Genomic DNA, 15,381 nt, shown 5'->3' on the forward strand with positions numbered 1-15,381 from the left:
GAGATAGGGGGGTGAGGAGCTCTGGGAGGGGCATGCCCCCCCCCCCCCCGTCAAAGGTAGAGTCGGTTGATCTAATGTATAAATGTATATATGCATTGGCACCATCATCATCGTGCTACCCCAGACTTCCAAGTCTATACCGCCTATGGAGCAAATGCGTAAGCCTTTTTAAAGTTTTAGTTCAAAGTTTAGTTGAACATTAACTAAACCAAAGTTTCAGTTTTTAAAAACTGAAATTTCTATAGTTCTGAATATTAATTCAATGTCCAAACATTGGGATCTTTAGTGCCATCTATGATGCAGACTGATAAACATCTGATATTTATAAAAGAGAAATGACACTTGCATCTAGTATCATTCATGAAAACTAGATGGCAGTAAATCACAGAAAAAACATTTTTACACTTTTGCCATTATGTCAAAGCCTGTCAAAACGAGGCTTTTCGGATCACGTGATATTTCCCTTTTTTTTGAGCGACTTCCTGTGCGATTCATGAAAGAAACAAATCTAAATTAAAGAAACATAGAAATGGATCGTTTTTTCGTCTTTTTAATGGGAGCTAGAAATTTCGAATTTTTTTTTAAATTTCAAGTTATCGACCTGCCTGTTTTTCCTTCAAGAAATTCTTGATTAAAGCTGCGGTTCTTCGATGTAATTTATATGGGCCCATAACTAATTTAAAAACATCCTAAACTATATGGATTAATGCAATTGGATAATAAGGCAATAAGGAGACACTGATTCTCATTTTCCCGCTTGAGAAGTATAAATAAAAATTTTAAATCAATGTTATTGCCATCGAGGTTATTGCATGAATATCCACGTCAAAAGTGGCTCTAGCTCTTAGAGGAGAAATAAATAAATATATATATTATATATACTATAATAAATATATATATATATATATATTTCTTCTCAATGGTCTCGCTCAATTAATATTTAATTTTCTGGGCTTTGCATCTCTAAGCAAGCTCAATATTTCGAAAACCAAAGATTCAATTCAATTTTCAAAATTATTGTTGTGGAGGAAACCCCACTAATTTCCGCATTTCTACACTAAAATCGGCAATTTTAACATTGATCTCTATCTCTATGAGGATCATCCAGTGATGTCCCCCTCGGGAGTGATGATGATGATGACGTCTATTCGAAAAGCCCCATTCAAAAGTCATGACCGACCATATTTACATCAAAAATTTTCGGATTTCGTACTTGTCAGTTTATCCTCCTAAAACCCTAGGTTGGTACAAAAGAACGTAAAACAAGTCAAAGTCAGTTTATCCGGACAACCACTAGAGCGTGTTTTTTTACAAACTGGCGCTTTTTAGAGAGAGTTTGTTATATCGATGGCAGCCCGTATCAGCTCAGTGATAACGTCAGAAACATTTCATAAGTGTCTAGCTGCGAATGGGATCACTGAGCTATAAGGAAAGGTTTGCTTACAGCTCAGTGAATGGGATAAGCGGGCCGCCATGTTTGTTGATATATTTGCATTCCAGACGGCTTTAATCAGAAATAAAAATTTCCCATGATATGAAGTTGCTGTCATCTACAGTTCAGATATAGTACTGGTATATAGTTTTTAGTTTGATTTGTAAATACTAGATGACAGCATAAGTTACGCTGTCATCTAGTATGCTGCATAAGTCAATAACTCCTGTCGTTAGTTCAATAATGAAGTTGGATTTTATGGATTATTAATTATTATGGGTTATTATTATTATTATTATTATCAATTTTATGGATAGATGGCAGCAAAAGCTGCAGTATTTTGACATGAACTTGGAATTGCACTATCATGGCACCCTGATGACCATATTTCTCCGGGAATTTTGAATGTCAAATATGGAAAAACACGGTAAATTGTCGATTGTCTCCAAAAATGGTGCCGAAAGGTGAACAAAACCGCTAAAGCCGGGTTTTCCTAGGAATAGGTTTGTTGCACAGCGTGAACCGCATTAGACTATTTCGCGCCGACAGAAATGTGTTACATAATCATGCTACGTGTTTGTGTTCTCCTAGCGAGGCGCATCAGATCAAGGCGGCTATATGACTTTGGCATCAGCTACTCTGTCGTCTGCATGCTCCGGTTTGAAGGGAAGGAAAAGAAAACACACAAGAGTGAAGAGAATATCGGCAAAACCGCGGCGCAAGACGCATTTGACTCATCCAGAAGCAGTCGGACAATCACGTCCGACGTAAAGCGCTGTCGTCAGGCGTATTGCGCTCTGTAGGAAAACAGTCACGCTGCTTTTCTTACTGGTGAGTGGACGGCGTGAAACGCTGGGCGAATCACGTTGCGCGCGGCACGGGAAACCTGCTCCTAGGAAAACCCGGCTTAATTGAGACAGAAATTCCTGAAACATTGCCAAATGACGAGAGTGCTCGTAGGCGGAACGGTTTTGAAGGCATGTGTCTGTATCTCCACTCACGGACAGATGGCAGCACATATGCTAGCCCATGTATCAAACTGACCCAGGAAAGAGTCCATAAATTTAGAAAAGTAAAATAAAAATGAAAAATTTCACATAAAATAGTTCATTAAAATTTTTTTTTTCAAATAGATCATTTTCAAATATCTTCTCAAGAACATTTGTGCCTTGACCAGTCCAGTCAAGTCCCGAAGTTGCATGGAAGCATGGAGACATCAGCGGATTGACACGTGACTTGAAACGCAAACTGAAACTATTTGAAGTTGATAAGCGTGTCCATTCCTCGAAGGATATGTGAAACATTTGACAACACTCGGAGCGTTACGAAGGGGGGCCCCATCAGCGAGCAATTCGATTGCAGAGCTTTAAATAGTTCCAGTTATCAAGTCATTTTAATAATGAATTGGTAAGTCTCATATTAAAATATCTCTATTTCTTTCTTTGTGAAGGACTTTCTATTCCTATATACATTCAAAAAAAAAAAAAAAAATCTAAAACCATATAGAGGAAGGGGTTCCTCCTACAAAATTTTATTGGAGGGGGATCACTGATGGTGGAAAACCTATTAATAATTCTATTGTTAATTAGGAATATTTAGCTTTTATTATCCCCCTTCAAAGCATACATCTGTTCACAATGATAATGATTACCACCTACTTATGTTGCCAAGCTCTTTCATAACTCCTGTTTAGTATATCTTAAAGTGGCCTACAGGCTTCAATTAGGATTTCCTGTCGTAATAGGCCCACCCGGGCACCTCAAGAGGAGTGGGTCCTCACAAAAATGGGAAGGGGTCAAATTTTACGAGAATTTTCCAGGTAGGGCCTCAAAAACATCACGGCTTGGGGGCCTCTATGATGCTCTTAAGACGGCCCTGCCTACATGGTACACACTTTGACTTAAGTTGAAAAGATCTGCTCTAATAACATAGAAACTTCAAAGTATTTTTGTTCTTTGTTGAGTTACGATATCTCACCAACCTTGGCTGTATTTTGGCAACAGCATATGTTATATTGCCAACTGCTGTTTTTGTCGCTAGGCGATGTGTGTACTTGCGGAAAGTAAGTTGTGTTCATGCGTGAACTGCTATATGATGGGATTTTCCATTTCACATACATAATTATAGTAGAAAATTTATTATGTTGATTAAATTGTTATTCAACCTCTGCTACACCTTGCATTAAAAAATCACAAAATTAATGCTTTACTTATGTGGGCGGCAGTATTCATGAGACAGCATCCTCCATTAGGAGAGGGTGCTATGCCCGCAGTAAAGAAGTTTCTCACCTCCACAGATGCAGGAAGCTAGGAATACTAGCAGGAATACTAGCTTGTTTTGCTTCATGTATGATGGCCATGCGATCCACTTTAACATTCCGATGGTGGTGCCTCTGTCTGTTGTGACACCAATGGTGGCATCGAATTAGCAGGAATTCTTTCATAAAGTCCTCATCATAATCGTCCCCCAAAGCAGAATGTTTTGCGATGTTCTGCAATGAGCCCTCAGCTGACTAAAAATGTTCTGTGGTAAAAATTCGTATATACATAATAGCATTTTTCTACACTATTCTTAAAATTCTTCCAGATTGTTCTGCAACAGACTGGTTGTTCTACGATGTACGTCACACATTTTGGCACATTCTGCTTTGTGGGGGGGGGGGGGGGGTTCACTATGGCAGATTTCAACTGAACGACTGTCATGTTGGTTGACATGGCTACTCCCAATGCTTGAGCTGGAATGATGAGGTCTTGCTTCTTTCCTTTGCTAAGTAAGCCATACTACACTATATATAAGCCAACATTTCAATAACAATAAAAAAATCGACACTTTTGAGACGCGCAGAGCGACATTTAAAAAAAAAACATCGGACGAACATTTTCACACTTGATGAACACTTTTGCGAATTTTGAAATAACTGATGCGATTAGTTCCCTTCAGGTTGAAAATGAACATCTGTGATGGAAGTTTCACTTACCAATTAATAGGTACGTTCAGGCTGAGTGCTGATGATTCCCTTCGAGTTGAAAAAATGTCATCTTTCACGTTGGGCACCAAAATGTAGCAACACACTGTTTGGAACATAATTTATTTAAGCAAAACACAAGTTACATCGGAGAGATAACAGCGCCTACAATACAACAGAGCTGAACATGGACACTCACAAGCAAGACGATACAAAGGCTACAGACAACACAAAGGAGCATGGAAAGATGTATGTTAGACATCACAAGGAGAGACAGAAAACAAATCATGGGGATAAGGAACCACACAAAGGTATATGATATCATGGAAAGAATCAAACGTTTGAAATGGAAATGGGCTGGACATATTGCCAGAAGACAGGACAACAGATGGACCACAAGTATTCTAGATTGGTACCCCCATGGTGTTAAACATCGGAGAAGGCATCCCCACACAAGATGGACTGACACATCAGGAGTCAACTGGATGGCTAAAGCATCAGACAGAGCAGAATGGAAAAATTTAGGGGAAGGTTCATCCAGAGCAGGGGATTGAAAATGGTTGTTAATGATGATGACAACAATACAACAGCATGGCATGAATGCCATGATAACAACTTGTCTTCTCAAACACTTTCGATTACTCTGCCCATGAGAGCAAATCTTGGGCGCCATCTGCATTTATAGGGGTGGTTGACCCTGGCCGTCATATTCTGTTTTATATACTTTTGTAGCACGCAGTGTAATGAAATGCAATTTTTTCACAGAAAAGGAAAAGCATTTTTTTCTCAAATAATATGGGAAAACATTTTTCATAAAATAAAAAAATGTATTTATAATCGTTAATTTGTTAAAATTACGTGTCTTGAAAGTTTATGGGAACTATTGAATACATGCAAATTAAAAACTCGTAATCGGGAAGCAAGGCTTGAAACCTATAAATGCAGTTAGACAGAACAAGGTACTGCTACAGTCCAATTAAAAAGCTATGCTCATACTTCAGCAGATATCAGGGTAGAGGTTCTGTGACAATGTGAGCGACCTCCGCATTAAATGGACATGTATATTTAGCGATCCTAGATAAGAGACTGGATGCACAAAAATATATAGAGCCACTAGGAAATCATTTCATTCTTTTTGGTTAAATTTTAGGGAAACCAAACTTTTCTTTTCAGCAGGACAATGCTCTCATGCATATGTTCAATGCTGCGAAAACCTATTTCAAAATGGAAAATACGACTCTACTGGACTGGCCACGAATGAGTCTTGATCTGGGCAATATACTCATTAATCCAATGTGCGACAATTCAGCTTGAAGAATGCCTTCGAACATGAAATAAAAACTGAATGTGTGCATAGGTGCTAGTGCTTCCGATTTACCTGGAAGCCTTCAGATTTTTTAGCCTCAGTAACAACTTTTGGTCGGAAACCAGATTCTTTTGTGTTTTCATATCTTTATAGAAATATCTCTCAACTATGCTTCGTTTGAATGAAAAATACTTAAAAAAAGTACTGTTTCAGTCCTTGTAATCTCAGGCAGATCATGTTTTCTCAGAAAAATATGGGGAATTAGGATCTCAAGTAACAGGAAATTTGTATTTGTTGCCAAATATTATGCCAAAAGTTAGTGCCGCTGCTAACTACTGCTAAAATCTCCAATGGTTTGAAATGAAATGATGCTGCAAATCACGGTGAATTAAAATGAATCCTACGGGAAAAAACGTTGATTATATGACAAAAATCCTAGTTATGGCCTTGCTATGTGTTACAAAAGTTATACCGAAAAAATGAGTCTAAACTTTTGGGACATAGCGTACCATGTTAAATTCTTGGTGTTAATGGATTTCTGTGTAAGCTTTTCCCTACTAGTAGAAATGAAAGTGTAAAATAACCTAGTTTTTTTCAATGAACCTTTCCATTTAACATAGGTTTTTTTAGGTTTTTTAAATGAATTATTTATTTGATTCACAGGGATGCCAATGAATGATGGGGATGGACAGACCATATTTTAATTTTTTTCGAGAGGGACCCATTTTCACTCAAAAGAACCCAGATTTTGCCAAGGCAAATTCAAGTGAAGCGCCATCTCTAGTGAAGTGCCACCATCTGCCATCAGTTTTTTATAACTATGAGTGAAGTGTAATGATTGAATAATTGCATCGGAGGCCTGTAGCTCTGTGTAGTAAGACTATTTAATGGGGAGATTGGCTCACATCTTCGCCTTGAAGTTTGCAACCACGGAAAACCAACTTCAGCCTACCACCACTGGCGATGGTAGGATTCGAACCCGCATCCTCGTGATCTGAGTCAGTCACTATGACCACTTGACTACCATAGTGACCTTTTCTGTACTGGCTGACATAATTTTAAGTCTGGAGACACCATGAAATTAGGCGCAACACATACTTTTTGGTCGCCATGATGACCTTTTGTCTAGGATTTGTCAAGCCCTGGTGAAAAAATTACTGAGATGTGAGAAAGTTATATTTCATGACCAAAATGTTTACTGAAATATCTATTTTGTTTCAGCGATGAAATATCTTCCCACCTAGATGTAATGCAGATTTTATGATTATGAAAATATGTTTGTGAATATTTAATTTTTTTATTTTCAGAGTTTTGTACCGTAAGTTGAGGGAGAGTGACTGAGATGTGACTTGTCTTGGGAATGAAAAAACTAACGTACATTCGATGATGGCAGAGCAACTTGTGAAATTCAACGTCAAGTACAGGAGTAATAGTCACGCGGATCGAATAAACGCTTATGAGAACATAAAAGCTTTCTTCTTAAGATGCAAGAAAAGCTCGGGTAAGCCAGATGTACTTGTAGAAGAATTCGAACTTGTCAAGCAAGATGTGGCTTATGATAGCGATCTGTACAGGGTGCCCATCACCCTAGCTTACCAGGGGACTGCGCTGAAAAAAATATGTGAATTCAGAGATGAACTATGCAGCAAATGGTGTGGTGAGCGGGAGATAGATCTGAAGTCCTATTGGTTAGTGCCGGACCATGACAAATATTTCCGAACCAAAGCTGGTTTTCATTATGACATACAAACGGAAGAAATTTCTTTTGGCACTTTACCCGATATGTGTCGTTTTGTGCAGCATTATCAGTACAAGAGCAATGGGAAGGAACTCTGTTCATCATTCTACCACACAAGGAAGTTTTTTGCTCTGTTCATGACTATCGATCATAGGAAACCCTCCTGCACTAGACCCGCAAATAAATTTTTAATCGAGTACAATAGCATGAACAGGGTGATAATTGATGATATACCACAAACGGCATTCATTGAGGTACTGTTCCAGCTTGGCCATCCACCTTTTGTTTTTTCTGAGTCAGTCCGAGATATGCCTGATGAAGATGATGATGAACCGTCTATCAGTTGTCACGAAAGTTTTCAAAACAAGAGATGGGTGAGGTCCTTGGATTTTGGATGCAGTTGTAAGCGAGCTTGGACTCACATCAATAAAATAGGTAGAACACTGGTTTTGAAGCTCAAGTTTTCTGGAAAATTCAGAGTACGCGATATCATAGATCGTTTGAAGCACCGCTGTCCAAGAACCACAGAATTTGTTTACACTAGTAATCTGGAAACTTATTCGCCGTCTCCGGATCTCCTGAGGAACACTTATGAGGAGATCATATTCCGCAATTCTATGCCTAATGATTTGAAGATTTTCAGTTGCAACTATTCCTGGCGTATGCTGTTCAGTAGATCACTGGAGTTGCAAGATCAGATCCTTTTGCCGCATCACATGTCGTCCGTTATACACACAAATCACTGGAGTTTCATCAAGAATGATCTAATGAAATATGTACTTGATGATCCAGAAGCTTTGTCTAATACACTAGAGCACATCAGCGAACTACTTATCCGCAATGTTTTGTTTACTTTCCAGTCTGCCCTGAAACAGCTTTTCTTGCATTACAGGTATATGAGGAGAAATGAGTTGCCCAGGGGGATGTGCTACGTGCGCCGAATAATAATCACGCCTTCCAGACTGGTGTTTCTTCCTGAAACTGAAAGTTTCGATAACAGAGTGATTAGGCAGTTTGAGAATGCGAATGAATATATGATCAGAGTCTTGATTAAAAACGATGATTTCAAGAAGCTGACATATGCCGTGCAGTATGATCCTAATCGAGATCATTTCATGAACAGAGTTGTTGGCGATGTTCTTCGACAAGGGATCACGATAGTAAATCGACACTATGAAGTCCTGGCAGCATCGGGAAGTCAGCTTCGTGAACATGGAATATGGTTGTATGCGAGAGATTCCAACAATCACACTGCCGAAAGTATTCGGAGGTGGATGGGTGATTTCAGCCAAATAAAAAATGTGGCAAAGTACATGGCTAGGATGGGCCAGTGTTTCTCTACATCTGATGAAGCCATACAGGTTGCTGTTCCCCCAGAAGAAGAAATTACAATACCAGACATCAAAACTCGTGATAATTTGTACACATTCTCTGATGGAATCGGCAAGATATCCACAAAACTGGCTGAAAAAGTAAGAATACTAGTGTTGTATCAAACCACTGAAAGAATATATATGTATGTATAAAATTGTCAGCATTTGACCCAGGCCGCTTGTGGTCCAATACACATTCAAATACCAAAATGATTCAATAGCAAATAATGACCTGTAGAAGAAAAGTTAAACAATTTCCGTTAAATTTCATTATTACTTAATTGAACAAAAATCACAAAAACAGTCTTTATTTCAAAACAAACAAATATCAAATTATGTAAATAATTATCAATGCTCTCTCCATCGTCCATCTCTCTGCTGTCCCACCTAGGGGGGGGCCACTACTTTAGCGCCCCATGTCACAGTGCATCAAATAAGGAAAGCAGGCTTGTGTCTCCAGTGGTCTAGAGATGATAGGGCCTGAGTAGCGCTGTGGTAAGTCTTCTGGTAAATGAAGGTTACCATCAAGGTACATGAGTTCTAATCCGAGCATAGAACGTCAGTAGTAAATTCTTTACCTACCGAGCCTGGGGCGATCACAGATGGATGGAGTCTTCATTTCCCACCCAAATCCACTGGTTGGAAATTGCCACTGGCGATATATGACCGAAGTTGGTGTGCAGTAAAGTAGTGGTCTAGATCAGTGTTTCTTAACCTTTTTCAGCCCATGCCTCTCAGTGGATCATTTTTTTTCACCCCATTTTGGCAGTGTTGCCAATTTAGTTATTTTCCTACTATCTGGTCTTTTTTTCGGCCATTTAGTTGGAAAAATATCCAACTGGTTGTTTTTTTTGTTGTTTTGTTAGTTGTTTTTCTAATCTTTTTCAAAAATTTTTCCTGCTACTAGTAGTCAATTATAAAATTATGTGAAAATACGGGGATGTCCCAGTAAATACGGGACGTATGGTGATCTAAATCAATGGTTCTCAGTATATCAACTAGAAATATTTATCTTCATCTTCTCAAATTTTGCTTATCATTCTTATGCTATCGAGGAAATATGCTTTCATTAACGTATTACAATCTGAACTTTCCAATACTCTTAGTGACGATAAAAAGTTTCAGATTTTGAATGTCATATCTTAGATCTGTAGGTTAAAATGCATAATCAGTATTAAATGGTGCAGTCTCAATGCACTCCAGCTGAACAATGTTAAAGTAAGCATTAAATTATTATCAAAGAGTAGAGAAAAACAGAATATTCAAACTTTTATTAGTCTTTAAAATTTTGTTGTTTAGCAATTTGATCGAGAGAAAAGCAGTCTGGCTTCTTGTAGAATTTTCCCAAACTAAATTTGTTCAAACATAAATCAGGATTTTTTCCCCCTCCAATTTCGCATTATCCAAAACAGTTCAAAAAAAAGTTTGAATTAAACAAGAAATTTTAACATTAAATTAGATAGAAACTCAAGGGGAGTTTGTAAAACTATTCAAAATTCGAATTAACCAAGTTCTATATATAAGTATTGTTCCGGATAATTTCTCACAAGTCCCTGAAAGAAGCGGAGGATGACATAATTTTCAGGATGCACAGATTTATTCACAGAAAACAGCTATTTTACACGTATTTACAAGCAGACAGAATGCAATCGACAAATAAGAATCTCGCACTGAGCTTAAAGTTTCAACAACACTGACTGCCCTCCTGTGATCACATCACTTTTTATAGGTACGGTCAAACCTTCCAGAAAAAGAAAATTCTAGAAAACTACATTTCACAGTTTCCGAATTGGCGGCGCCACCAGATGAGCAGAAAATCAACGTTTCAGAAAAATCTGGATGTTTCATGCCGTACCTTTGCATTTCTCGTTTGGCAACAGGACATCGCCAAGTTTGTAAATTTTGTAGGTGAGGGTCTCAAGAAATTACGCTACCAATATTTTTCGTAACAGTATTTTCATATTTATAGTAACAATTAATATTAAAATAATCTCTCACTTATGAGACAATTTTCTGAACTCTCGGTCAAAGATATAACTTAGGTAAATAATGCTAATCACTTGTACGCCTCTCTCACTTATGCATCTTTTTTTCTTGTTCCCTTCGACTGATGTATAAGGGGTCATTCAAGTATTACATCAGCATTGATGGGGGGTTTCTGATTTGCTGACTTTTGATGACAAGGGGGGAAAGGGGAGGGTCGGATGATGCTTACGTCATCAACCATCCTTTATGAAAATATGAAATATTCTTAATGGCATCTTACTCAGTGCGCCAAAAACGAGAAAAACCTTTCGATAGTTTGTGGGCACCTAAACTAACATTCTCCATATTTATAAATCCATAAATCCTCAACAGAGCCAGTTAAGTGATCTCTAAATGTTCCATGGATTCTTCAAGTGATCTGGAAATGTTTGGGTCGCTCAAGTACTCTAGAAATGTGTCGCAGGCTGCTTAAGTGGTTGCTCTGGAACTGTGCCATGCGTCACTCAAGTAATTTAGGAATGGACTGCCGGTAACTTGAGTGATGTAGAACCACAGTTTGTGCTGCTTAAGTGCTCTAAAACTGTGCCACATGTCGCACAAGGGATCTTTAAATGTGGAATGGATCATTTAAGGAATGTGCCACGGATCTACTTGAGTGATCTAAAAATATGCCACATGTCTCTTAAATGCTCTGGAATTGTGCCACGGGTCACTTAAGCGATCTGTAAATGTGCAGCTTAATTCATTTTTACAAAATTAGGTTTGAGGGGTACAGGGCACATCTGATAACCCCCAGGGCCACATTCGGTCCATCCGCCAAGGGCTTATCATATATGGCTTAAAGGGTGGGTCGCAGTGAATTTCTTAAAAATAAATTTTGAGTTCTTCAAATAGCATTGAAATTAAGAGATTGATTATATAATAACACATACAAAATAAACCGCCGCCTGGCAGTCGAGTGGTTAGGGAACTAGCTTCTCACTGTGCAGGTCTGGGTTCGAATCCCGGTTCGGGCATGGATGTTTACTAACACTAACAAATTCCCTGGACGGATCATGCTGATCCCTTGGGAATACGTGTGGATCACGTTATTAAAAAAAAAAAAAAAAAAAAAAAAAAAATTTTAATTGAAAATTTTTTTTCTTGCATTAAGAAAAATAAATTTTTGATTGGGGGTACGAGCCTCACTATGCCCCCCTCTCGCATACGTCTCTGATCCCACTAATATGCATTAGGAGGCAGGGGCAGAGCTGATGACAAAATTTTGTTGATAGGGAGTCAGAAATGACTAAACATTTGGTGACATAGTACTTGAATGACCCCTAAGTGTATTTGTGTTGGTAAAATAATTTTAATCCTTGATATTCTGTAAAGAATAAATATTCAAGATGGCTTCATTGAAAAGACAGATATTCATTGAAAAGATGGATATTTTCATTAAAAAAAGTTTGGATAGCCCTGAAGCAGAATATGCCAAAAATTGTGATGTACATTGCAGAACAATCTCACTAAGAATTTCAAGAAAAGAACTGAGAAAATACATAAATTGGGTTCAACCTTAGCTTCAAAATGAACTTTGCAGATAAAAGTAGACCCCTGCATTGGTAATGTGAACCAAATTGTGATAGCTATAAACAAAGTTTTTCCATGTTAATGATATATGTGTGGGCTGTAGTTACTTTGTGAAAGTGATAACAATACCAGAGTGATGTCATTCGTGATTCCAATAAGCGGCATCTACTGTTCTAATATTCATTGTATAAGCCTAGGATATTTGTTCTAATTTTAATATTTAAATTATCAAGGTTTCTATAATGAACACATTATGGTTTCACATAAACATGAAAATTTAAGCATGTGCAATTTTCATTTCCAGTATGAAAGCCAGATGGCAGCACTTCTCAAACACAGAACACACATAACTTTGACATCATAAATTATATGTTAGGGCTATGAAAAAAAAGTGTTTATGAGATTTGTGTATGGTGAAGTAATTTTTGGTTTCATGACTGTAATAAATAGGTTTGATTTTCCATAGGTACGTAAAGCAAAAGAAGAAAAAGAAAAACCAGAAGGATTAGCAGTGGGAATAAAAGAACCCGTATATGAGCCATCTGCTTTCCAGATTCGATATAAAGGTTGCAAGGGTATGCTTGCGGAGAATCCAAACTTTAAACGATTCAGTTTAGGGATTCGACCGAGTATGGAGAAGTTCAAGTGTGAGAGCAGTAACAATCTGGAAATAGTGAAACTTAGTGCTCCAAGTATGTTTTCCAGATGCATATATTGATTAGTGCAATGAATTTATATCGAATTAGTTTTGCTAACTTCAGCTCCCTTGACCTATGAACAGAGTCACTATTCTACTAGATACCTGTTAGCATGGGTGAAGTTATGTCCCCCCCCCCCCCCCCCAGCGTCAAACGTAAAGCCGTCTGATCTAATAATGTATTTGCGTATATATGGATTGACATCATCATCATCCCCCAACAATCATTGTGCCCCCCCCCCCCAGACTTTCAAGTCTAACTCTGCCTATGCCTGTTAGGCTCTTTAGGGTGAATGTGGATTCTATCTACTCAATATCGTTTTTTTGGTGCAATGTCCTTGGCAAAGTTCTGGTGAAATTCCCCCCACAGAGTTGCAGTGCAAACTTTGAGACCCATTGGCTTTATTTCATGGAAAAAAATTTCATGTTGTGAAAAAATGTATTTCATTGTAGCATGTGATACGCTTCATGTGTCAATTCCAACATATTTTAATTTCATAATTGAAAAGGTTGTTTGTTCAGATCTAGTATATCGATGGGATATATTGATGGTCTTTAAAAGCAGGTGAACGAGTTCACAGAGTCAGGGCTCGGCACAGGTCACTTTTTTCACTAAAAGTCACTTTTTTAGAAACTGGTCACTTTTATTACGTATTTTCAGGCCCATGTCACTTTTTCCACTTTTTTAGCAAAAAAAACCTCGGTCTCGCGCGCTTTTCTGCTGTCAGTGTTTTTCTTCAAGGAGGAACTTTACCTGTTCAATATCGCTAATTTTCTCCCTCCCTTCATTGAACTACTATCGAAGGCATCTTATCTTCCCGGGAGCATACCGTGTGACGTCAGCATAACTTGATTTCAAGGCGCTTGGAAAAAGAAAGCTCCTTGGTTAAAGAATCGTCATTTTATGGAAAAGCCGGTCGGAAAAAAAACTAGCATAAAAGGCGTACTTACAACAAAGAATTCCCCCCCCCCCCCTTATACTACCATTCTTTCTTATTTCCCCACGTGCTCACTCGTTCTTTTATTTTCATCTTATTTTAAAATTGATCCTTTATTTTATTTGTTTTAAGTCCTAAGGGCCGAATTCCTTTCTTGGAGCATCGAGCAAGTTACATTTGTTGTTTGTTCTATCGTTACTTTTGTTAATTTTTTTAAATGTTATTTGAAATGACGATTAGAGAGCCCGTGCAGAAGCTAACTTAGGCCCCTTTCACACGGAGCGGATGCGGAAGCGGGTCCGCATACCCTTTCACACGAGCACTGAAGATGCGGGTGTTTCGCCCGCATCTTTAGGTTGAAATTCGTGCATAAAAACTATTTTTTCGCAATTTTTATAACTGTTTTTCTCCTTCACCCCTGATTCAGTGCCCATATGCAGCCTAGAGGTATTCTTTGGTGGTTTAGTCTAGAGCCACATAGAATATGGGAATAAAGATATCTTCATTCCGATCCTCACAAGTAGTCGATGGGAGAAAATGTCTTAAAATATTTTCAAAAGATTTTGAAAACAAATCTGTCTTTCTGGAAAAATATGAAAGAAAAATTCCAAAAACATCCAATGTTCGAAAAATCCAATCCTAAAACATCCGAAACTAATATGTTCCTAAAAAAAAAATTCGGGAGATATCAAAGAATTTGCAAGTAGAAAAAAAGGGGAGGGGTGGGGACGTTCAAAATGTCTGTGCTTAGAAATATTCACATCACAATTCTGTCTTAGGCCTGGATTACAGTATAAAAGTTTTATAAAAGTTAGTTTATAAAACTTGAAAAATGCAACCGATAGGCCGATCAGTTAAGTTCGCTCGAATGTAACAGATGTGTTTATTGATTACATTTTTCAAGTTTTATAGTGTAATACCAGCCTTAGGCCGGGATTACACTATAAAAGTTTTATAAAAGCTCTTTGATAAAACATGAAAAATTCAACCAATATTATCTTATTGGTTGAATTTTTTGAATGCAAAATGTGTGTGCGTGTGTGTGTGCACCGGTTGCATTTTCTGGAATGCAACCGATGCGCCTATTGTTTGAATTTTTCAACTTTCATAAAAGTTCTTTTATAAAACTTTATAGTATAATCCCGGCCGGATTACACTATAAAAATTTTATAACAATTATTTAAAAAAAAGCAACTAATAAATTTATCGGTTGCATTAGAGCAAATGCAACCGATAAATTTATTAGTTGCTTTTTTCAAGTTTTATAAAATAACTTTCATAAACCTTTTATAGTGAAATCCCATCCTTAGATTAGTCTCACTTCTGAAATATAAAATTTCATTTTTTAAGTTTATAGACTGAATATTGAGTAAA

The 15,381-nt window shown here is 37.6% G+C and overlaps 1 protein-coding gene across 1 annotated transcript in view; it reads left to right on the forward strand.

Annotated features, from left to right (window-relative positions):
- The first annotated feature begins 2,642 nt into the window (after positions 1-2,642).
- LOC149068724 (uncharacterized) overlaps positions 2,643-15,381 on the forward strand; it is a 50,263-nt gene continuing 37,524 nt past the window's right edge. Inside the window, exons 1-3 of the mRNA XM_089251317.1 lie at positions 2,643-2,839; positions 7,011-8,913; positions 12,839-13,064. Coding sequence (XP_089107443.1) covers positions 7,087-8,913; positions 12,839-13,064 — 2,053 coding nt within the window. The 5' untranslated portion in view covers positions 2,643-2,839; positions 7,011-7,086. The remainder of the gene's footprint in view (positions 2,840-7,010; positions 8,914-12,838; positions 13,065-15,381) is intronic.

This window comes from Pholcus phalangioides, unplaced genomic scaffold (assembly GCF_987345545.1).
Source record: "Pholcus phalangioides strain wild (caught in Gottingen) unplaced genomic scaffold, Ppha-v1.0 ptg000024l_1, whole genome shotgun sequence".
Classification (NCBI taxonomy): Eukaryota; Metazoa; Arthropoda; class Arachnida; order Araneae; family Pholcidae; genus Pholcus; species Pholcus phalangioides.